Source organism: Dermochelys coriacea, chromosome 4 (assembly GCF_009764565.3).
Source record: "Dermochelys coriacea isolate rDerCor1 chromosome 4, rDerCor1.pri.v4, whole genome shotgun sequence".
Taxonomy (NCBI): domain Eukaryota; kingdom Metazoa; phylum Chordata; order Testudines; family Dermochelyidae; genus Dermochelys; species Dermochelys coriacea.
The window spans coordinates 138246828-138270208 of NC_050071.1; the positions used below are offsets into that span (position 1 = coordinate 138246828).

At 48.5% G+C, this 23381-nt stretch overlaps 2 protein-coding genes across 3 annotated transcripts; one reads left to right on the top strand and one right to left on the bottom strand.

Annotated features, from left to right (window-relative positions):
• The first annotated feature begins 5700 nt into the window (after nt 1–5700).
• Nucleotides 5701–15383, top strand: LOC119854682. Of its 2 annotated transcripts, none has more exons than XM_043512767.1 (3): nt 5701–6315; nt 12328–12548; nt 14785–15091. In XM_043512767.1, the coding sequence occupies exons 1-3, from the start codon at nt 5961–5963 to the stop codon at nt 14854–14856; spliced, it is 648 nt and encodes a 215-aa protein (XP_043368702.1). In that variant the 5' UTR covers nt 5701–5960; the 3' UTR covers nt 14857–15091. The 2 variants fall into 2 exon arrangements, with proteins under 2 accessions (XP_043368702.1, XP_043368703.1); XM_043512768.1 differs by lacking the exon at nt 14785–15091 and adding an exon at nt 15245–15383 and having other exon boundaries at nt 5717–6315.
• LOC119854681 (vasotocin-neurophysin VT-like) lies at nt 15088–22753 on the bottom strand. Its single transcript, XM_038399584.2, has 3 exons — nt 22340–22753; nt 16377–16578; nt 15088–15404 (listed from the first exon to the last, which is right to left on the bottom strand). The coding sequence occupies exons 1-3, from the start codon at nt 22529–22531 to the stop codon at nt 15241–15243; spliced, it is 558 nt and encodes a 185-aa protein (XP_038255512.2). The 5' UTR covers nt 22532–22753; the 3' UTR covers nt 15088–15240.
• Nucleotides 22754–23381: the final 628 nt, after the last annotated feature.

Genomic DNA, 23381 nt, shown 5'->3' on the forward strand with positions numbered 1-23381 from the left:
AAAGTCCAGCGGAGGGCAACAAAAATGATTAGGGGGCTGGAGCACATGACTTATGAGGAGAGGTTGAGGGAACTGGGATTATTTAGTCTGCAGAAGAGAAGAATGAGGGGGGATTTGATAGCTGCTTTCAACTACCTGAACAGGGGTTCCAAAGAGGATGGATCTAGACTATTCTCAGTGGTAGCGGACAACTGAACAAGTCTCAAGTTGGTCTCAAGTTGCAGTGGAGGAGGTTTAGGTTGGATATTAGGAAAAACTTTTTCACTAGGAGGGTGGTGAAGCACTGGAATCCGTTACGTAGGGAGATGGTGGAATCTTCTTCCTTGGAGGTTTTTAAGGTCAGGCTGGGAAAACCCTGGTCAGGAGGGAGAGAGAGATATAAGTCTCCACCCAGGAGGGTGACACAGCTCAGGAGCCTATGCTCTTGCTAGACCCTGGAGAGGAAATACAGGTATAGTTTCCCTGAAGGTGATAAGGTTATTGGATTGAAATTCCTTCATGCCCACCAAAGGGGAGGCTAATTTACACTGCCGTACGCACCACTTCTGAATGATCCTACAGCCTGGAAACTCCAGCTGTCCTGCAGGGTGCCCCATGCTACAGAGGAAGGCAAAAAAACCTCCAGGGCCTCTCCAATCTGCCCTGGAGGAAAATTCCTTCCCGACCCCAAATATGGCAATCAGCTAAACCCTGAGCACATGGGCAAGATTCACCAGCCAGATACCCAGGAAAGAATTTTCTATAGTAACTCAGATCCCATCCATCTAATATCCCATCTCAGGGGATTTGGCCTATTTACCCTGAATATTTAAAGATCAATTACTTACCAAAATCCCATTATCCCATCATACCATCTCCTCCATAAACTTATCGAGTAGAATCTTAAAATCAGATAGATCTTTTGCCCCCACTGCTTCCCTTGGAAGGCTATTCCAAAACTTCACTCCTCTGATGGTTAAAAACCTTCGTTAGACTTGAAATCAGACGAAGGTTTTTAACCATCAGAGGAGTGAAGTTTTGGAATAACCTTCCAAGGGAAGCAGTGGGGGCAAAAGATCTATCTGGTTTTAAGATTCTACTCGATAAGTTTATGGAGGAGATGGTATGATGGGATAATGGGATTTTGGTAAGTAATTGATCTTTAAATATTCAGGGTAAATAGGCCAAATCCCCTGAGATGGGATATTAGATGGATGGGATCTGAGTTACTATAGAAAATTCTTTCCTGGGTATCTGGCTGGTGAATCTTGCCCATGTGCTCAGGGTTTAGCTGATTGCCATATTTGGGGTCGGGAAGGAATTTTCCTCCAGGGCAGATTGGAGAGGCCCTGGAGGTTTTTTTGCCTTCCTCTGTAGCATGGGGCATGGTTGACTGGAGGGAGGCTTCTCTGCTCCTTGAAGTTTTGAACCATGATTTAAGGACTTCAATAGCTCAGACATGGGTGAGGTTTTTCATAGGAGTGGGTGGGTGACATTCTGTGGCCTGCGCTGTGCAGGAGGTCGGACTAGATGATCAGAATGGTCCCTTCTGACCTTAGTATCTAGGAATCTATGAATCTAGGGTGAATTTCTTGGAGTAACACTGAGTTCCTGTTGCAAGGGCATTCATTTCCTTCTAGCCTTGAGCACTGTAGGGTCTCAGACACCGGGCACATTGCCAGGTTAACGATATCAGAAGAACAGCCATAGTTTAGAGGAACACACAAACCGTTTTCAGAGTAGCAGCACAAGCACACAAACCGTTGTGGATTAACCTACGTTCCACCACAGATCACCGGCTCCTGTGCATTGCAAAACTGGGACTAGCAGCTAAACAGACAGGAAGGGTCTGTTTTTTTTCTCCAGAAGAGTTTTCCCTTTTTTTTAAGTGAACAAACCTAACGTTTCTAGTTACAGGCCTGCAGAGCTATCTGAGTAAGTGGCAGAGCCAGTCTGAGCAAACTGACCTATCCATCAAGAAGGAAAAACAGCTTCTGAACAGTTCTGGCCGGAAATACAAAGGCAGCGAAACCTACTTGTGGAGATTCACTCTGAGTGGGGGTTGAGCATAGTTTTTCCTGCTCTTCCCAAACAGCTGATCTGGTCAATTGCAAAAATGGACTATATACCCAAAAGAGCTAACCCTGGGTCAATATCACTGTAGCCACTTAGGCCAGGATGCCACTGCCAAGTGAGTATTGCCTGGCTGAAAGGAATAGAAAGTACCATCCAGGGTTAGGTATTAGCCTGGCATTTGGGAAACCTGCGTTCAATTTTCTGCTCTGTTCCAGCCTTCCTCTTTGACCTGGAGCAAATTGCGCAGGGTGTGGCTGTCCTGCAATCAGATGGGGTGGTTGTTACAGTTTGAGTGCACAGACCTGAGTTAGTGTAATCTTGCTAACTCCGATTCTGAAGGGGTGAAGCCCCATCAGCATGTACTTTAGTGCAGGTGGTACAAGCCCATCGGAGCCCTGGGGCAATTATTCATGGGGCTAGACCACACTGAAGCGTGAGCTGCTGCTGCTGTACTGTCACTCCTCCGGTACCAGTGCTAGCTAGATTAAAGCTAGAGTAAGTGTGTCTGCTTGAGCTGCAATCACATCTTGTGATTGCAATAGAGACATGCCCGTAGTTGCTCTGTGCCTCAGTTTCACCTCAGTGCACTGGGGATAGTAGCACTCCGAATTCCGATGTCTGCATCACAACGGCTCTGCCACACCTGGCCTCTTTGGTGCCAGGGTGAGGTCGCCAGGGCCAAGCAGATGGAGTTCCTTCTCCCCGAGGGGCGGCTGAGGTGGGCCGGCTGGATGGCTAGCGCTGTGTTGTCGAATAGCGTAGCTGCTTTACAGGTGCAGTAGTTCTGTCCTCAGAGCCCCTGCTGAGGGCCTGAACCATTTTGCCCAGAGTGACTCCCCCACCGGCCCCCCATGGTGATTTGCGATCACTGGCTTTCTGCATGCAACAATGTCCCTGGGTTGTCCAACACAGCGCCGAATCATCAGGAGAAAAGCAGATGTCTCGGCACTGAAGATGCGCCAGCAGCCAGTAATGCTGCTAAGCGTTAATGAGCGAGATTGACAGATAGTGAAATCAGTCAGGGACGCTGCTCACCTTGACCCGTCACCTTCATTAGCTCAATTAAGATCTTCCTGTCTAACATAAATTCATCAGACATGGATAACGTCCTGAAACTCTTATGTTTATTGGCTATATTATCCTGGCACTGTCACCACCCATCCCAGGGCCTGGATAAATGGTGCATACATTGCTCCAGACACTTAACAGTTGTCTAATCAGCAACCTTTGTCATCTTCGTTGGCTTGCTTTAATATTTGCCACTTAGCGAGGGCATGGTAGACAATAGAGAGGGTGAGAGGGGCTGTTTCACCCCTGCCTTTGGAATCTGAGCAGGGTCAGACAGTCAACATTAAGCAGTGAGTCCTCACTTAAACCAATGAATGGAAAAAGAAGGACACGACGTAAATACTAATAGCCTTCTAGTGCAGTGGTCGCCAAACTGTGGGGTGTGCTCCCATTGCGGGGCCTAGAGAAACATCCGGGGGGTGCAGCAAGGCCCGGACCAGCCCCCTGACAGGGGGTGGGGTGGAAGCACCACCCAGTGCAGTCCGCCCCCAGCTCCATTCCAACCCCGCCCACAACCTGTGGGCTGCTCCCCACCACAGCTCCGGTCCCGCTCCCAGCTCCTGACCACGGTTGCCGGGGGGCGGACAGGTTCCATTATGGGTAAGACGGGGGTGCCATATAAAAAGTTTGGGGACCACTGTTCTAGAGAGTTCTGAAATCTTCTCTGCTGTCATCTGCTCTCGTCCTAGAGCCTGATTCTTATCTTGCACCACTATAAATCTGGAGTGACTCCACTCAAACTATTTAGCCTGATTCCAGTCTCCTGCACAATGGTATAAGTTAAGAGTGACTTCAGTGGAGTTACATCAGTACAAAACTAGTGCGAGATCAGAATCTGGTCCACGAGAATTGCTCTGGCCGGTGCAGTAGAGTGAGGCCAGAATATACTCTTTGGGATAGGGGGACTGTATTGTCATTTTTCATACAAACAGCCCAAAGCTTTGTGCAAACTTTAACTGAGTGCGCCTCACACACCCTGTGAGGCAGGTGAAGAGCAACGGGCCCGTATCCCACAGATGGGAAAAGGATGACCTAGTGGTTAGGGGCACTAGGTTAGGAGACCTGGGCTAAATTCCTACTCTGCCACAGACTTCCTTTGTGACCTTGGGCAAGTCACTTAGGCCCAGATCCTCAATTAATTTAGGTGGAAAAGAAGGGCCCAAAGAATCAAAAGTGTTAACACAACCCAGTTTAATGCTCCTGCATTAAACAGTGTTAGGCTGTCAGGGGTGAGCTCCTTCAGCTGAACCTGAGAACTAGCCAGACCAGCCTCTGGGCCAATTAATAAGATTGGATGAGTAGCAGCAGGACTGCCTGATTGGCTAGCCCACCGGATTGGCTGAAGAGAGCCAGTAGGCCTGCTTTTAAGCTCAGCAGCAGCAGGTTGCTGGCTGCTCAATGAATGTGTCTGCAGTTGGAGCTGCTCCTGTGCCTACCCTCCTCCTATTCTGCTTCAATCCAGGCTGAAGAAGGTCCAGAGTCCCAGGAGATGGAGGTCATGACGGTGGAGCTTGCTCCTTTCCCTTCCTTTCATCAGCCAGCTTCATGACAGCCTGCTCCTTATTCCCCCACAAAATCTCTTTCTGAGGACCCCAAAATGGGGGTGGGGAGGAGGTAATAGCTCCTCCTCTCATTATTTTGTCCATCAATTAGGCCTAGTTTCTGACACACCCATTTTGGTTCATTGATATCTGCTCCCACACTTCTCTTGGTTACCAGGCATGGTCTTAACACAGCCCCTGAGTTCTATGTGGAGGCCTCTTTGTTTGAACTCCTGCTGTTTTTCTGTCTCTTTTGTACCTTTTCCCATCAACATTTCTTGTTTCAGGTTATGGTAACTCTGAATGAACTTTCACGTGCTCTTTGCAGCTGAGTTCACAATTTGGGTACATTTGTTGGCCCAGTTACCAGAACAGGCCCTATACATACCTTAGATGGACCGATAGAAAACTGAGACGGGGAGAGGGGAAGTGACTTGCCTATAAGCCCACAGAAAGTCAATGTTGGAGCCAGAATTGAACCCAGAAATTTGGAGTCCGAGGGCCAGTTTTATGGAGATATTTAGGTATCAAAACCCCTAGTGAGGTTTTTAAAGGTGCCTAAGTGCTAAACTCCCATTGAAATCATAAAAGAGGAGAAAAAAGAGTGTTTCAAAGACTTAAAGATGTCACTGCACTAGAGAGAAAGGACTGCCTTTATAAACTCTCCCCCAGGTATTATTGTAGGTGATTTAGAATGACTGAGAGCCCCTGTATGGAAAAGGGGCTGAGCACTGGGGTATAACACAGGGCTGCCCTTTCTCAGCCCACTGTAGAAAGGGGAAAGAGGACTCCACCAGTGGGAGGTAACACAAGGCATCAGTGGATCAATAGCACAGATCCACAATCCAGATCTGAATGCTGGCTTCAGAGCTAGGCTTTTGGTTCTGTAGGATGCTGGTGGGTCCAGATCTGTTATTTCTCAACGTCTGGGGGTGTCAACCCCAGGGTTTCCATTTCTTAGAATCATAGAATATCAGGGTTGGAAGGGACCCCAGAAGGTCATCTCATCTCTGATTAGTCTGTAGTTCAGGATTGTTTCCAGGAGACCTGCTTGTGAGGCTGCTAGGCTAATACATGTCTCTGAGAAACAGTCAAAAACAGCTGGTCACAGAAAATGCAGAAGAAAATGACTACGAGGGGGAAGAGCTTCCTCTCTCTCCTTACTAAGCTTCCTGTTAATTACACACAGACACAGTTGCTGTTTATAGGCCTGATCCAGCCTATGTGACTCTCATTTGCTCTAAGGGGCTTCAGACCAGGTTCTGTACTTTCTTGTCCACTAGTTAGCTAGGAGAGATGGGCCTCACCCGCCTGGCTGACCCCATACAGCTCCCCGGGGAGCAGGACCGAGACCCAAAAGAGAGCTCTAAGAAGGAACCCTCACAAGCAGCAGTGCGATTTGCGGGTGCAGCAACATATACAGTGGCTGTGACTCCTCAGACACGGCATTATTCAGCAGGGAGGCGGCCAGCTTTGACACTGGAAGCTCCGCCTCTGGCTCCACCTCCCTGGAGTGTCTCCTCCCTCTTGGGACTCTATAAATGGTTGCTTCCTAAGCTTGGTGACCGTCAGAGCCGATTGAGGCTGTGTCTTTGTGTCGCCTGCCTTGCAGGCCGGCTACCATCAAACCAGCACCCCCCTGGTCAAACGGGTAAGTGTGTGCCTTCTCTTTTTCAATACCCTGTTGCCCCTTTGGACCTGAGTGGTTCGCTGAATTTGGGGGGTTGTGGGTAGTTCCAGTTAAAAGGAGAAATTGATGACAGAATCAGGTCTTTTCTTCGCTGCAATCTTGTTTATTTACAAGGGGTGAACACAAAGTCCTGTTTCCCTGAACACAGAAGGAACCAAACAGGAGATAGGTCCTTTGCTTTCTGATCCAAGCCTCTTTTTCCAGCATCAGACTCCTTCTCTTGGCTCCTCTCAGGGTCACCCACTGAGCTTGTCCAGACTGTGTCTGTCTCTGTGTGTGCGCGCGCTGTCTCCTGCTTCTCTTCCATTTACACACCACCCTCTGCTCAAACAATACCCAGAGAGTCCCTCAACACAGCTTATTCAGATTTCTGGACAGCCTTGTATTTGCCTCTGTTTTGGGAATAGCCATGTGCCTGCACTTTGGGTTTGGCAGCAGTTTTCATTTCAGTCACTTCTTCACATTCATCCTGAACAAAAGGGGATGTTGATGTTTAGGATGTTTTTGGGTGAATAAAGAAACAAGGAGGATATTGCAAACTGCCAGGGGTGAATCCCCCTCCTGCACAGGGGCCAGTGTGAGGGTGCAGGTGGTGCATTGACTCTGCACTTGTCCTGAATCACACCCCGATAGAAAAAGCAAAGCAGCCAAGACACACAACAAGAACGTTTAACCCAGCTGTGACCCTAAGAGCCCCTCGGTGCCAATTAGCAGAGAGCCTCCCCATTTTGTAACTTGCATCAACTCTGACATACGCATTGCCCCAACACACTATTGTCAAAATATGTAGCTCAAAAGTGCCATGTAAGGTACCTGCTGTCATGTGATGGATGTATGGGTTGTGTATAAAGAGTTACAGATGTGTGCTAGAAAAAATGTTCTCAAAATGTGTTTGGGAGGCAGTGCACAAAGGGGTGTGTATTATCTGTCTGACCAGCTAGACTTCAGGCAGAGGACAATGAAAGTACATTTACATGTAAGGTAAAGAAAGCCATCCAAATAAACAAATAGAGGAGAAGACTGTTCAACAATCATGCTGGGAGATAGAATATGCACCCCAGGAAGACTTCCTGCCTCTTGTGGCAGAGAAAATGGATTTTGGGTAATACAAGGGAAGGAAAAAGACTTTTTAGTGATCTATCACTGTGGGGACATAAAGGTACGGCAGCCTGTGAAAGTTGGACACCTAGTCTGGAGGGCTAGGGATGCTGGTAACTGGAAGAAAATTGCTTTAGCAAAGATGGTAACTTGCTAAAATTAGTTGCTATCAAGTGTGTTTTGTATTATTTGTAACCACACCTCTCTCTTTTATACTTGCTTCGTATCCCTTAAATCTCTGTTCTTTGTTAATAAACTACTCCCTAGTTTTACTATAAACCAGCTCACTGCTATGCTATTGAAATAAGTGAGAGTCTTCAGCAAACCTAACCAGCTGACATGCACATGTCTCTTTGGAGGCAGCGGATTTAGTAATTTCTGTGAGCATCCAGCGAGAGGGACTAGATGCTGCAAGGAGGCGTCTCTGGGGAACTGCAATTCACTGATTGTTACCTGCAAGGCAAGGTTTAGACTGGCAGAGTTTCAAGGGGTTTGTTGGGGAAGCGGGCGGGCTGGTGTGGCAGGGAGCTGACACACAGGCTAATCTCCGCTGAGGCAGCGGGGTAACTCTGTGGCTTATGGTTCTGGCTGTCCTGAGCAGAACGTCATGCCAACATACAGAACATTGAAACATGTCGGGAGCTAGACCCAGTTTGTTGAACAGCCCCAGAACTTCACTCTGTTCCATGGAGCAGCAAGCCAGCGAGGGTGAGAGTCTTGGGATGACACTGAGCAAAGGGAAGTGTAAGTTATCAGGACAAATTCTCTACCCTTGAAATCTGGTTAATTATGGCAACCCCATGACCTGGCTCATGTTGAACCTGACTGGACGAGAGAATGAATATGTAGTAGAGAGTGATTCTGCACAGCTGTGGGGTTCGGTGGCCCTAACAAGACTTTCTGCTGCCTCCTATTTGTGTGATTTACTCGATATACAGGTTTGAAGTGAGCTGTAGCTCACGAAAGCTTATGCTCAAATAAATTTGTTAGTCTCTAAGGTGCCACAAGTACTCCTTTTCTTTTTACTAGATATACACTTGGCTAATCACCCTGTGGGACTGAGAGCTTTTAATTGTAAGATTATGTATTTGTTGTGTTGTGAGGGTGCTTACAGCCTGAGACCCACTGAACTGACTTTTCTGTCTCTCCAGCTTTGGGAGCTATACGTGACAGGGCAATCAGTAGATGATGTGGCATTATGCACTTCCAGGCACTGGAATCTCAATGTAGGGTGCCTGACGTTTTGAAAGGGCTGTGTTGCTCTAGTCCAGAAGCCTCCGTGGTTTGCTGTGTGATGCAGGTGCGGTTTGCTCAGATGAAAGACCTATCTCTCTGCTTTGTTTGCAAAAAATATGCAAGGCATTAAAGAAAAGTAACCAGTGAGATAACTTCTGCTCTCAGGTACACTGGTGTACCTATAGATAGATCAACTCTACTGAAATCAGCGAGCCTGATTCTGACCTCTCATGGGTATAAAAGCAGACTAACTCAATTGAGTCGATGGGTCAGATTCTGATCCTTGTGTTAATGTATTGTGGTAGTGTCTAGCGGCCCCCACGCCATTGCGCTAGGCGCTGTACACGTAATCTTCAGACAGTGTGGGGTATTGTCTCCCTCTGGTGGCTGGTTCACATGAGAGGTTTGAGTCTATAATTGCTACCAGTTTGTGGAATTTGGGCCAGGGTTTTAAAGGTATTTAGGCACCTAAAGTTGCAGCCAGGTACCTGGTGGAGTTTTCAAAAGCACCTAGGTGTGGATCTCCCATTGATTTCAATCTTCAGCCACCTCGATACCTTTCAAACTCTAACCTTGTGTCCTCCAGTTCTGTTTGTAGCTGCCAAGGCCTTTCACTCTGAAGGATGTGGATCAGAATCCCACTGCCACCAAAGTGGGGTTGGTTATCGGGGTCCTTAACAGAACAAAGCTCTGTGTGAATGTGAGCGTGTAACACCGACAGACCCCAGTTGTCGATGGGCGGGATCGAACCTGGGACCTCAGTGCATGAGCCTCTACCACATGAGCTAAAAGCCATATGGCACTTAGTTAAGGCTATAGAGCAGACTCATTAATCTCTAAGTGATCTCGGTGCCACTTGATGGAACAGAACACCACACCCAGGCGGTGTGTGGGTTACACGTGCTATAGATGTACATCACAAGCTCTGCTTCCGAGAAGACTCCATGGAGTCCAGTAGAGATGTCTCCCTGCAGACACGAATTGCCTGGCTATTTAGGCACCAAACTCCCATGGGAATCCCTGCGAGTTAGGTGCCTAAATACAATTGAGGATTTGGGCCTGAGATGCTATGGTGGTGGGTGTTGTGGCAATCCCCGATCAAGACCGAAGGGGCACACGCAAGCTGTGGGACGAGGAGAGGAAAGGCCATTAGCAGATGGAGGAGGAGGGGTCGCTGCAAGAGGTTTCATGGATTCCCAGGCCAGAGGGGACCATTGTACTCCTCTAGGCTGCCTTCCTGTGTAGCACTGGGTGGAGTTCGCTCCTGAAATAAACAGGTGGGTTCTCAGGAGGGACCTGAGGGAGAGGACAGGGGAGAGGAGGAGCTGGAGGTGGAGAAGCCATGAATAGTAAAGAGCTGGAGAGGGAGGGCTAGATGGGTCAGAGGGAGGGGAATGAGAGAAGAGCTGTAAGCAAAGATGGGGTGCTTGGCTGGACTGCACTGAGTGATCAGAACCCAGCCCCCTTATTACCCAGTGAAGGGGGCTATTTCGTATGCCTTCCTCAGGAACCTGTTCGCTTCACTGTAACTCCAGGCAATGGAGATTAATCCCTTGCTGGCTGCTTTGCCAGCCTCCCTCCTCTCCCAAGCCTCTTGATCTACCATTTATTTGCTTAGCAGGTCAGAGAAATGGGCTCGATTCAATCCCTTGCTGGTGCCTTCTCTCCGACTGCTCTGGCCAGGCTGACATGCCCTAATATTCTCTGCCCGCCACTATTCCCTCTAAGGTGTGCGCATGCACACAGATCCTAAACCTGCACACATGGCAAAACACGGCACGCCCAAAAATTTCCACAGAAGCACAACAATTTGCACAGAAGAAATCTTTTGCACCCACGGCCTGTCAAAAATTAGAGGGAACATTGCCACCCACAGTAATAGCGGTGACACAATCTGAAATCTCACTTTCTGGCCCTGCCTCTCCCAGCCCAGGTTTGCTTTGACCCTGGGTGTTTCAAACAGAATGGTGCACCAAATGAGCCAGCGTGCTTTAGCTGATTTTCATTGCAAATTCCTGGTAAGAGAGGCAGCAGAATGAGACTAAAGAAGCCTACACAATGCCATGCTCTCTGCATTCAGGAACATGTTTCCCAGCCGCTTTCCCCTTTTGGGCAGTCTGATTGTCACTTAGCTGAGCTATGGTCTCATCAGAGCGACACGGTCTGAGCATGTGTCCGGGAGCCAGGAACTCCTGAACTAGGCTCCTGAGTCTGATGCTGACTCCCTCTGCAAGTCATTAAAGATGAGAGGGTGAAATCTGCCTAGGGTGATGCACTCCAGGGACAGCTCAGCAGAGCACGGGCTCCCCAGGAGCTCCCAGGTGTGCGTGAGGACTGTGCCGAAACTGAGCTACTTTTGGACAAGCTGCCCCCTGTGTGCCACTGCCCTGACCGTAGGGGACTAGGAGGGAGCAGGGTCTGTGGTTGTTACTAGCCATCACAGTAGGTGCAATAGGGTGTGACACTCTATGTGCACTCCTGGCAAGTCAAAACTCATTATGGCTCTTAACCGCTTTGCCTCAGTTTCCCCATCTACACAGCGCGACTCGCTAGCTTGCCTGTGAGAGTTCGCTGGTGAAGAGGGGGAGAAGCTGCTAGCTGCACAAGGGCAATCTGGGTGCTGCAGGGGGTTCATTGCACAGGGCTCATAGGAATCTGTTCTTTGGCAGGGTCACAACCCTGAACTTTGGGCAGCTGGTTCCAGTGCCTTAGGAGACTCGAAAGAAAAATGTGTAAAACTGCAGTGTTTCATGTTTTTCACCCCAAGCCCCAAAATAGCCCTGAGCTCCCGGGAAATGGTGTTCCCAGCCTCACGGGAGCTGGATGGGGTCTGCTGGAAGAGTCAGTCCCTCCCCTGCCAAGGCAGGGCTCTTCTCCTCCTGGTGCCTTGTTTCCAATGTCCTGACTGATGGGGCTTCCATTGCTTCCCTCAGGAAGTGCCTCCCCAGCCTGAGCTCTCACGGTCACAAGGGCTCAGCCCCTCTGTCCTGAGATCTGGGTTTGTCACGAAACTGGAAACCAGGTGACACGTGCTTCCAGTGCTACACATGGACCAGCCAAGCTCTGCTCTGAGCTCCAGGATGGCTGCAGCCAACAAGGATCTGACAGAGCACCCCCACCCCCATGCTCAGACTCCCATTGAACTCCCAAGGGAGCCCCTGCACAGAGCAGCATCAGAGCCGGGCCCTTAGCTTTGCTAGCTGAACAAGGCTTGACTGTGGGGAGGAGCCATAGCTGCCCCAGAATTCAATGTCTGAGCCCCGGGCACAAACCCCAGGGCTTGGTCTGGCTTTGTGGCTGCCTGGCTCCGCAAGCCTGAATGACAGAAGGGTTTTACCCTGTATGAAAACCAGGGGCGCTCCTATCCAGGGGCGTGTCTGCCAGCAAGTCGAGCGTCTGCGTCTTTATGCTCGTGCTTATTACCACACACGACAGGTGACCATCAGCTCTAAGGGTGCTGCCTGTCATGGCTTCCATGGTGTATGGGATGGTGCAGTGCATCACAGCCAGACTTCGCAGGGGCTTGTAATGTAAATTAAAGTCTTCGTAATCGTTTCACCCAGTTGAATTTTCGACTTAAAAAGCCCCAAATTCATTCATTCGACCCATGTACCTACAGGATCTGTCCATCCGTTCTAGGTACCGTCACCGCAGAGTGTGAGCCCCTCAGCGCAGAGGACTCTGTAAATACAGTAAACGAGATGCTGCTCTCCTTAGTGCCAACTGGACAGCAAGAAACCCAGAGCGTTAAATCAGCCACCCACATTGGCGCACTGCCCTGTGCAAACCACCCCATTGCTCTTCCTGGAGGATGTCCTCTAGGCCAGCCCTTCTCACCTTTTTGGGCTCAGGACCCATTGGTAAGTGTTGATGACCTGTTGCCACCCAGTAAATAGTCTGGGGCTCTGGAGTGGGTTTGGTTGGATCCTGCCCCCTGGCAGGGGGTTGGGTTCTGCTCAGCACTCACCCTGCAATGGTGGCTCCTGTAGCCCTGTGCTGTGGGGCTGGCTGGGCTTGGCTCTCTGCTCTGGGCATCACAACCTCTGGGGCTGCAGTGCTGCTCAGGTTTGGCCCTGCACCCCTGACTGCACCAAAGGTGTGTGAGTGGAGTTATGACCTGGCTTGTGGGGTTGCAGTGCCACTCACTCAGATTTGGCCTATCCACACGCCCGTTGTCATGACGGCTGGGCCAAACCTGAGTGGCACCCCACAGGCTGCAGTGCCTGTGCTCGTGGGGCAGGAGCCACAGGAACTGTCACGTGACCCTTTGAAACATTCTGGTGACCCAATTTTGGCTCCCGACCCACAGGTGGAGAAACCCTGCTCTAGGCAATAGAAGAGCATCAGCAACAGGCTGGCTGGTGCAATTAATTTAAATCACTCAGGAAAGCTGTTTGATACCCAGTTAGCAGGGCTGGTGAACCTTGGTTCAAGTTGTGCTGAAGTCATTTGGACCAGATCCTCAGCTGGTGTAAATCAACCTAGCTCCACTGCAGTGCTAGGCTGATTGACACCAGTGGAGTACCTGGCCCAATAGACGCTGGATTTGCTTATACCAGGATTGATTTTACAGCCCCTGGGGCAAACTCTGCCCAGCCAATGGGGTTGTTTGGATACAAATATGGGCAGAATTGGACCTGGCAAAGCAATTACCTCTTCATAGGGGTTGTGTGAAGTTGCAGGGGTATAAATCCAAAGTGATTTCAGTGGGATTATTCCCGATTTACACAGGTGTAGCCTGGAGCAGAGTTTGGCCCTTAGGCTGTATGTTGCAGCAAGAGAACGCTCCAGAGTCAGGTTTCAGCATCGGGAGGATGATGCTGTCCTTATGGAGCTCACATGCGAGGGGTGGGGGTGGCACGGATCGAGTCCTGGCACTCAGCTGGGTCCCGTGGCAGACTGTCTGGAGAGGCAGAGAATGGACAGTTCACCCTCTTGCATTGGGTTCATCCTCCCACAAGGGCTGGTTGTTACTGGTGGAATCAGGGCCCGTCCTGGCTTGCCCCTCACAGGGCCGGGAGGAGATTAAGTCAATGTGAGAATTTTGTCTGAGGTCTTGGGAGCTGGCCCTGTGGCTTTGAGCCTGCTGAACCTATCCACTGATTAGTAATATCTTCCCAAGAGCTAATTACAGGAGAAAGGCTGGTTTAATGGACAGGGCAGTAGCATGGGACACACAAGACCTGCGTTCAATTCCTGGCTCTGCTGCAAATGATCCTTGGGCACGTCCCTCAATTTACACAGTGCTGCCATCCAATGGAGATGATGCTTCCACACCTTGCAGGATAAAGCCTGCGAATGACAGTGACCCTGGTGGTCAGCTACTCCAGTGATGAGGGATTATATACGTAGAATCAAAAAAGGGAGCAGGGTAGGAATCTTATGGGGTAGTTTACAAAGACAGTCTTTGGTGCCAACTGGGGTTAAAATGTCTTAGTGTCCAACGTACAGTGGATAACATTTTAAAAAGCTTTTAAGTGAGTTAAGTACCTAAATCTCAGTTTCAAAAGGCACTTTGGAGGCCAAGTCTCACTGAAAGTCAGTGGGACTTACTGTCACCGAAGGTTATGTCTATACAGCAAGCAGAAACCAGCACCAGTGAGTCTTGGAGCCCGGACCTACAGATTAGTACTTGTGCTATGGTGCTAATAACAGCCATGTCGATGTTTGGCTCAGGCTGGAGCTCCATCTCTGAAACCTGCAGAGAGGGGTGAGGTTCAGAGCCCGAGTATGAACATCTGCAGAGCTATTTTTAGTGCTGCAGTGCAAGCCCCTGTGAGCCGAGCCTGTTGACCTGGGCTCCGAGACCCGCTGCCATGGGTTTCTGCTTGTCATGTAGACATACCCACAGGTGCTCAGGAACCTTTGAAAACTTCACCCACACCACTCTGTGGAGCAAGCCTGCCTTGCGGAGGTGCTTCCATCAGACATCCCAAGCTGTCCAGAATTGTCCCCAGACAGAACTTCTATGGGAGTCTTCTGGGAAACTCATGTGCTGCCAGGAGTGATCCTCTAAGTCAGTGCTCCAGGAAAGGGGCTAGAGGGAGCTGTGTTGCTGAAGGATTGTACCCCATGAGGTCTTGTTTCTGCCTGCAGTGTACATCTGACCTGTCTGCTACCTCTCTTAGCTGGGGGAACTTGGCAAAGGCGTTTGGAAGATCTGAATAGTGATGTCACATGTGGTGCTCCTTCTCCCTTCCACTGAATGAGGAGCTGCTGAGCCATAAAGGGCCAGATTTCCGAGTGCTCAGCTCCCCCCAGCTTCTCTAAAGAGCTCAGCTCCCGCTGTGACATTGATGGGCAGATCTTCAAATGAGCTCTGCACTCCAAGTCCTGAGCTCTTGCAAATCTAGCCCCTGGTGCTGAAGACTTCAGTGCAAATGACACAGGACAAAGTTGAATAGCACAGTGCAATAAAAGACTTTATTGGCCACATATTTACAATGCTCTCAAAGGGCTGTTCCTTTACATCTTGTAAGGGTTTTCTGAGGTGCTGCGGCATGTAAGCAACATACTCGCTGTTAGACTCATCTCTGATCTTGCTTCTTTCCCTCAGTAGAACTGGTGCTTCCCCTGTTGCTGCCTGTTCGCCAGATGCATCAGCTTGAGCAGGAGGTCACTCGCTGAGCCATCCAGCACAGTCAGGTTCTTCTCTGAGGGCTCTCGACTTCTGTCATTATCATCATCCAGGCAAATGGTATCCATGGTGCAGCTCTCTTTGACACAAGAAAAGAAACCAGTGTTATCACTGATGTTACATGAAGCAGTGAGTTCCAGGGAATAGTGTCATAGGCTGTGATTCCATGCACTTTCTTAAACAGAAGGGACTTATTAAACAGAAAAGCTACACCTACAGCCACAAGAAGACTTCCACAGAGCTTATGTTCCAGCTTTGTCTCCCTTGTTTACCAGGGACCACAACCTTTCTGGAACTAACTACAGCAAACAGAGACATCGTGGATGAATAACATATTGCCAGCAAATACATTACAAATGGATGTTGGGAGTGGGGAACTGGGAATTCCTGAGTTGTAATCTTAGCTCTGATATTGACATGCTATGTAGACTTGGGCAAACCAGTTTCCCCATCTGGGAGATTGGGATTATAGTAATACTTTTACAACCCTACCTTTGAGTCTGGTGAGCTCTTTAGTTAATGCTCGTAAAGAGCTTTGAAGATATAAAATGTCATATAAGCCATAGGCTTTTGTGGTTGAGTCAAATCCTTATTCATGCAAAATGCCCATTGAGGTCAGTTACTCAGCAACCCCTCCGCCCCCCACACCCCGGGAAGTCAATAGGAGTTTGTCCTGATTCATGACTGAGCAAAAATTAAAGATGTCAGGCAGGTTTGGTCCATTATTGTTACTTGTATTTCCAGAACTGGTCCAATCCAAGAGTCAAGCAGCTGACATTCTGGATCATACCATCTCATTCATTATCCTGCTGCTGATGGTGGCCAATTCCCCATCTCTACAGCGGGGCTAACAGCACTTCCTCACATCATAGAGTAGGGTGTCATGAGGAAAAGTACATTAAAGATTGTGAGGGGCTCAGCTACACAGAAACGGGGCCAGTAAGAGGAGTACCCAGGAGAGGAAATGATCCACTAAGCAAAGGCTGTTACTATTTGAGGTGCCTCCTCTCTCCATTGTATTTGTTCTCGGTAGGGGGTTCGCCTCTATTACCATCATTGCAGCAAACACCGGGAGCGGCACATCTCCCTCCTGAGCTGCAGGCTTTCCCGCCGGCCTCGCAAGGGGAAGGCAGGTAGTTTTCTTCCACGCAGCGCAGGGTTTCGGAAGTGCCCACGTAGCAGCCGAGCTCCTCTCCGCAGCAGATGTTGGGGCCAAAGCAGTTCCCTCTGTTCCCGGGGCCACAGGGTATGCACTGGGAAGACAAGAGACAGATCAGCCTGCCAGGGGCTGCACGGGGAAGGGGGGAGGCTCATTCTCAGGGAACAGCTAAACCCCTCATGTATGGTATAAGCATGGGGCCTGATCTCTCTGCTGGGAATCAGAGGTGAGTCCATGGAGTAACCAGCCAGGAGAATCAGGTGCATGAATGGGAAGCTGTTATACCAGTGAGCCAGGTCTGAAAGTTATGAGCCAGGTCCTGCTCTCCATTGAAATAAATGGCAAAATTCCCATTGTGTTGAATGGCGGATAATTCTTAGCTGATTTTTTGGGCTAAATCCTTCAGCAGGTGTTTAACCTGATCTAAGGGGCAGGACTGGGTCTCTGAGATCAACCCTAAAACCAGCTGCATGGTCACACATTTTCCCTATCCCTCTCCACCTGTTGCAGACAAGGCCTCTATGCCATGAAAGAGCCCATAAGAGTGGGTGTGTCCAGAAGAACTGCACCCAGGTAATTACATCCTGCCTCCCTGAGCGCCCACTGCAGCTTCAATTGGAACTGATATTCTGCTTTAGGTGCTGTGCTGTTAACAAACTCCCTCCACCCCTTCATGTTTGCATCCCATGCCCATCACTGCAGTATCTGGGTAGCTATTCCATTTACTAGGTGGCTGCATTTCAGTAGTGGGTGAACTGAGCCATATATACCTACCTCATCAGGTATTTATCAAACTGACAAATACTTTAAGTATAATATTCGCCCTCCCCTGAAGCAATATGCAGCTTTCTCAATGGAGGACGCATCCCTGTAAGGTTACCAATGTAGGGGACAATCATTTTCAGTTGATAGAATAGCAGCTGGGATCAGATCTTTCCATGGAAGATGATGCTATAAGTTAACTTATTTTTTTGAGCAGAAGGATGAGCTCATTCACTCTCTCAAACCCTGGAAGTAAGTGCAGGGGTTTAAATATTCTGTGGCTCCCAGTGCTTTAAATCCCAGTTGGGGATTGGTCCTGCTTCGAGCAGGGGGTTGGACTAGATGACCTCCTAAGGTCCCTTCCAACCCTGATATTCTATGATTCTATAAGCGCTTGGCATTAGCAGTCATCGTTTTTGTCCAAAAACCAGGAGACAGAAATGGCCTACTGGATTGTCTGCTCTTTCCCTTGTTGGCAATGCCAGATTGTGCCTCCTTTTGTTCAGTCTTGTTTTAAAGGTCTCCTACAATTTGCCTTCCACCATATTATATGAAAGCCAATATCATTCATAGATGGGGGTGGCTCTCTTGCAAAGATGCCTTCAAGCCTTAAAGGAATTAGAGCCAAGCTGTGGAATGATGTTGCTTTCAGGGCGACATCAATTCCACTCCCATGTTTAGAACTTTCTAGTCAATGGAATTTCCTCTCCACTAGAATTTTCAATATGTTGGTTTATTGCATTATGGGGTAAAGAGGTACAAGTGCTCCTTTCAGTACAGCTCTGCTGAGATCACCAATGGAATAGAGCATTCAGTTCTGGGCACCTCATTAACAGAAATATATTAATTAATTAGAAGCAGTTCAAAGAAGAGCAGCAAAATTGATCGGGGGGCTGGAGGGACAGTCTTGCAAAGAAAGAGGGAAAGGGTTAAATAGGGGTAGGCTGGCTAAGCAATGATTAAGGGTGGGAGGGTAAGCATGATTTTACAAACATTGAAAGAGGTCAGTGTCATCAATGCTAGCACAGTGCATTTTGTGTGTGTGTGTGTCCACCCACTGGAGGATAACAACCTACTGCTATTAACAGTAACAGAGTTATCCCTTTAGCTCAAGTGCTAGAGATCAGTGTTGTAGTGCTGAAGGTCTGGGATGCAACCTGGCTGATGACCTCTTGGGAGGGATGGGGGTCATTACATTCAAGTGGGTGAGAGGAATTACTTAGAATAGTTCAAAGGGAAATAGCTAGACGTGATGGGGTTACATTAAGAAAGAACATAGGAACTGCCAGATTGGATCAGACCCATGGTCCATCCAGCCCAATATCCAGTCTCTGACTATGACCAGTACCAGATGTTTCAGAAGAACGTGCAACAGCCCCATACTAGGCAGATGTGGGATAAACTGCCCCCTGCATTAGGGCTCCTTCTAGGTCTTTCCTAGAGATTGGCTTAACCCCTGCAGTATGGGGGTTAGTATCCCTTCCACAATGTACATCATTAAGTATTTTAATACTGGATGTTCTTATTAGCCATATGAGAGAAGAGAGGACTTAAGATGAATAGCAAATAAAACAGCCTAACAGAAAGCTCGCTTTGGCTCTGCAATTGTTTCCTAAGGGAAGGGGTAGCTCTCCATCATAGAATCTCAGGGTTGGAAGGGACCTCAGGAGGTCATCTAGTCCAACCCCCTGCTCAAAGCAGGACCAACCCCAGCTAAATCATCCCAGCCAGGGCTTTATCAAGCCTGACCTTAAAAACTTCTAAGGAAGGAGATTTCACCACCTCCCTAGGTGACACATTCCAGTGTTTCACCACCCTCCTAGTGAAAAAGTTTTTCCTAATATCCAACCTAAACCTCCCCCACTGCAACTTGAGACCATTACTCCTTGTTCTGTCATCTGCTATCACTGAGAACAGTCTAGATCCATCCTCTTTGGAACCCCCTTTCAGGTAGTTGAAAGCAGCTATCAAATCCCCCCTCATTCTTCTCTTCCGCAGACTAAACAATCCCAGTTCCCTCAGCCTCTTCTCATAAGTCATGTGTTCCAGTCCCCTGATCATTTTTGTTGCCCTCCGCTGGACACTTCCCAATTTTTCCACATCCTTCTTGTAGTGTGGGGCTCAAAACTGGACACAGTACTCCAGATGAGGCCTCACCAATGTCGAATAGAGGGGAATGATCACGTCCCTCGATCTGCTGGCAATGCGTCTACTTATACAGCCCAAAATGCCATTGGCCTTCTTGGCAACAACAGCACGCTGTTGACTCATATCCAGCTTCTCATCCACTGTAACCCCTAGGTCCTTTTCTGCAGAACTGCTGCCTAGCCATTCGGTCCCTAGTCTATAGCGGTGCATGGGATTCTTCCATCCTAGGTGCAGGTCTCTGCACTTGTCCTTGTTGAACCTCATCAGATTTCTTTTGGCCCAATCCTCTAATTTGTCTAGGGCCCTCTGTATCCTATCCCTACCCTTCAGCGTATCTACCTCTCCTCCCAGTTTAGTGTCATCTGCAAACTTGCTGAAGGTGCAATCCACACCATCCTCCAGATCATTTATGAAGATATTGAACAAAACTGGCCCAAGAACCGACCCTTGGGGCACTCCACTTGATACCGCCTGCCAACTAGACATGGAGCCATTGATCACTACCCGTCTGATTTAGCCAGGAGAGAACAAGCCTGTGTGGTCTGGGAGAGGTCATTGGTTGCCTAGAGCACTAGACTGGGAGTCCTGGATTCAGTTCCTGGCTCTGCCACTGGCCTGGTAGATAACCTTGAGTGGGTCATGTCACCTTTCTGTGCCTCAGTTTCCCCATCTGTAAAATGCGGATAATGACAGTGACCTCCTTTGTAAAGCACTTTGAGATCTCCTGTGGATGAGTGATACATAAGAGCCAGGCATTATTACTAACTGCTGTGCTCTATAATCCATTTAGCTCCAGCTCACAGTTAGCGTAGGAAGCTTACTGTGGACCGTTATATGAAGGGGCTATATTTTGCACGTGCTCTTCAGGAAAGGAAAGGAAAAGGCTACTGAGTGACAGGGGGCAATACAGGCACATGCTGTGTATCTCTGTGTCAAAGGTCCCCTCATTTAATAACTGCCCACCAGCAGTGGGATCATGGCTACACACAAACCACAGTGGAAAGTAATTACTAAGGATAAGATTTTGTCACAGAGGTCACAGATTTGGTGACTTTCAATGATCTCCATGACATTTTCTGCTTCAGCCCCGGGCCTTGGGGTGGCAAGGGGCCTGCAGCTGTCAGCCACCGCTGTCGGCAGCGGGGGCTGGCGCTGGTAGTCTCTTCCATCCCTGGTCCACTCCCCCCCCTATTTTTAGTAAAAGTCATAGATAGATTGCAGGCTTCCATGAATGTTTGTGTATTGCCCATGTTCTTCCATGAGTTTTACTAAAAATAACAGTGACAAAATCTTAACCTTAGTAATTACACTTAGAAGACACATCAGTCTAAAGCCAGCCACAGTGAATCCTATTGAAATGGAAAATTAAATTGTGGTCTAGAGATGTTTGCATTCAAACATGACATTTTCTATTTAGTGACTGGGGACACTGAAATTTTGATCAGAAGGAACTGATTTAAAAAACTGATCAGAGGCGCTAATTGGTTAGCACAGTGGCTCTGTCCATGGTGCTTAATTTGTTAGGTTTTTTTAATGGCCCAAAAACTTTTGGGACCAACTTTCCATAGGTGGACAAGCTACCATAACATCAGAGACGTTGTCTAAAAATCAAGTCAGCCACAATAGGAAGAGACAATCCCATTAACTTTGGTTATTTTAAATCCTCTTGTTATAACCTGCATGTCTATAAATTGATATATAATTTCTCAGGTAAGTGTTGTGTTCAGATCTGCTCAAAATGTGGTAGAACCAAAATGAAATGGTGTAAAACACTTTGCTATGACTGAAATGGTTTAAGTAAGTAACACAGTAGTGCCTCATGTAAATCAATGTGTGTTTCAAATGCACTGGTGCTATTACTTTTATGATATAGCTTTTCTTTCTGAAATTACTCTAAATACATTATTGGTACTTCACATTTGCATTGAGGGTGACATCCATACTGCATTGAAGTCAATGGCAAAATGCGCATTGACCAGGGTGGGGCCAGGATTTCACCCTAAGTACATTGGAAGGTCTGTAACTTAAAAAAAATTTCATCTGTTTGCTTTCTACAAGAAATACAAGTACTGGGTTCTAGGGGGTCAGCTGGTGTTGTCACCTTAGCTGGTGTTGTCATGCTCTATTGAAGATGATTTACACCAGCTGAGGATTTGGCTCTTCAGATGGGCTTCAGATGTCCTCTCTCTGCTAGTGCATTAGTGAGGCTGTTACAACTAGCAACAAAGCAAACATTCTGTTCTTTAATCACAAGCCAAAAGAACTATTAAAGTTTGTGGAACAAGCTTGCATTAAAAGGATGTTAGGTGGCAGAAGGAAATCACGAATGTCAGCTGTTCCTCTTTAGGAGGCACAGCCCCTGTTCTAGTGAAGTACCCATCATTTTACCACTTCCCTCCCATCCCCCCCAGTTTCCCAGTCCAAAGAATTTCAGTCGATTTAAGGACTGGCTCCCTATTTTTCTTCCTAGCTTTTCTCTCTGCAGCTTCCAAGAAGGGGCCAAGGGTTGCGGGACTTAGAGGCACCTTTCCTAAATCTAAATAGAGATCCCCCCCCTTTGTCTCTAAGAAGTGTCAGTACAAAGCCCCTTCACTCAAAGCAATGTAACTTCATTTCTGTAAAGGAAGCAAGTTGGAGCAAGAACTAGGAGCTTTAGAAAATGCCAATCTGAGCTTTAGGCCAATGAGCTGAATCTAGCTGCCAGCCAGCGAGGTGTTTGCCCCGTCTCTCTCACATCCAGAATTCGAATAGAGTCTCCACATAGGAGTTTGCCTAACACACCCAGGACTGGAATCAGTCCCTTGTGCCCAGAGCATTGAAGTACACTCACACACACACACACACACACGTGCACGCACACATTGAATGGGAACACAGTTCACCACACTGTGAAGAATTAGCCCCCCACCCCACCCCACGCACACCGCAAGCAGCCCCTCTCGTACCTGTCTGATCTCTGTGTCAGGCAAGGCTCTCTTTCCTCCTCGAGGGCAGTTCTGGATGTAGCAGGCTGAAGACAAGGCGAGAAGACAGAGGAAGTGGACTGGAAGCAAGGTTTCGGGCATCTTGAAGGGGGGTGCCAGGCTCTCACACGCACAGAGAGAAGCTTTGTTTGCTTTCCAGCCTCCTGTTTGCATCTGGCTCCTTTCTGGACCAGCTGCCTATTTATACCCCTCCTGGTGCCGACGTAACGCCTTTCTTGGCCTTTGTCACCGCTGCCAGGGGGAGGGGGCTTTTTTTTTTAAACCTCTTTCCCAAACTAGACTCAAAATAAATCCTGTAATTGAGGTGATTCAGTGCAGAAGCACAAACAGCCAGACTGGGCTCAACAGCTCCTCTGAGCCTTAGCTGGGTGCTGATGAATAATTCTTCCTTCCAACCCAATGCGAAATCCTAGCAGGAAACCTGTGAACAGGTTGGGGGGGGCGGAGGGGTAGCGGGGTGGAGGGGGGGCTTGGGTGTCTGGGTCTGATTCTGATCTCACTCATTCCTGTGCTATTCCAGAGTGTCTCCACTGATGCCAATGGATCATCCTGGGAACACAAGGAGAACCGGACCCAGCCATTTCCTCCAGTGCAGCACGTTGCGCCAAATCTACAACCAGTGTAACTGAAATCGTTGGCGCTGTGTCGACTTACACCAGCTGAGCATCCCACTCACACAGCTTATTGACGCCTAAGGGTAAAAGGCCTTTTCCTCTTTGGGGTGCACCACTTGCAGCAATACTGCGCTTGCCCCATCTAGAAACCTGGAGGCAGACAGCAGAAGCAGAGGGCAGTTGAGGCTCCAGATATAAAATGTATTTTGGGATGCGTTTGTTGGCATAGTTTATGGGTTCTGCTTATTGAAGGCTTAGTCCTGCTGCCCCTTCTTCAGGTGAGTAAGCCTTGCCCACGTAACCCAGATTGGGTCTTCACATTGTGAGTGCTTCCGGTCTCACTGACCCTGGTTCGCCAGGGTGGGGCTGCTTCTGAGTTCCACACAGGC

What these genes read in the sequence shown, in the direction of transcription:
- LOC119854682 (XM_043512767.1), top strand. Translation starts at nt 5,961, where the DNA reads ATGGGCCTCACCCGCCTGGCTGACCCCATACAGCTCCCCGGGGAGCAG. An exon ending in GCACCCCCCTGGTCAAACGG is followed by an intron (nt 6,316 to 12,327) that starts GTAAGTGTGTGC and finishes CATCCGTTCTAG; the next exon opens with GTACCGTCACCGCAGAGTGT. An exon ending in TTTGGGCTCAGGACCCATTG is followed by an intron (nt 12,549 to 14,784) that starts GTAAGTGTTGAT and finishes TTCTGCCTGCAG; the next exon opens with TGTACATCTGACCTGTCTGC.
- LOC119854681 (XM_038399584.2), bottom strand. Translation starts at nt 22,531, where the DNA reads ATGCAAACAGGAGGCTGGAAAGCAAACAAAGCTTCTCTCTGTGCGTGT. An exon ending in CTGACACAGAGATCAGACAG is followed by an intron (nt 16,579 to 22,339) that starts GTACGAGAGGGG and finishes TTGTCTTCCCAG; the next exon opens with TGCATACCCTGTGGCCCCGG. An exon ending in CGGTGTTTGCTGCAATGATG is followed by an intron (nt 15,405 to 16,376) that starts GTAATAGAGGCG and finishes CTTGTGTCAAAG; the next exon opens with AGAGCTGCACCATGGATACC.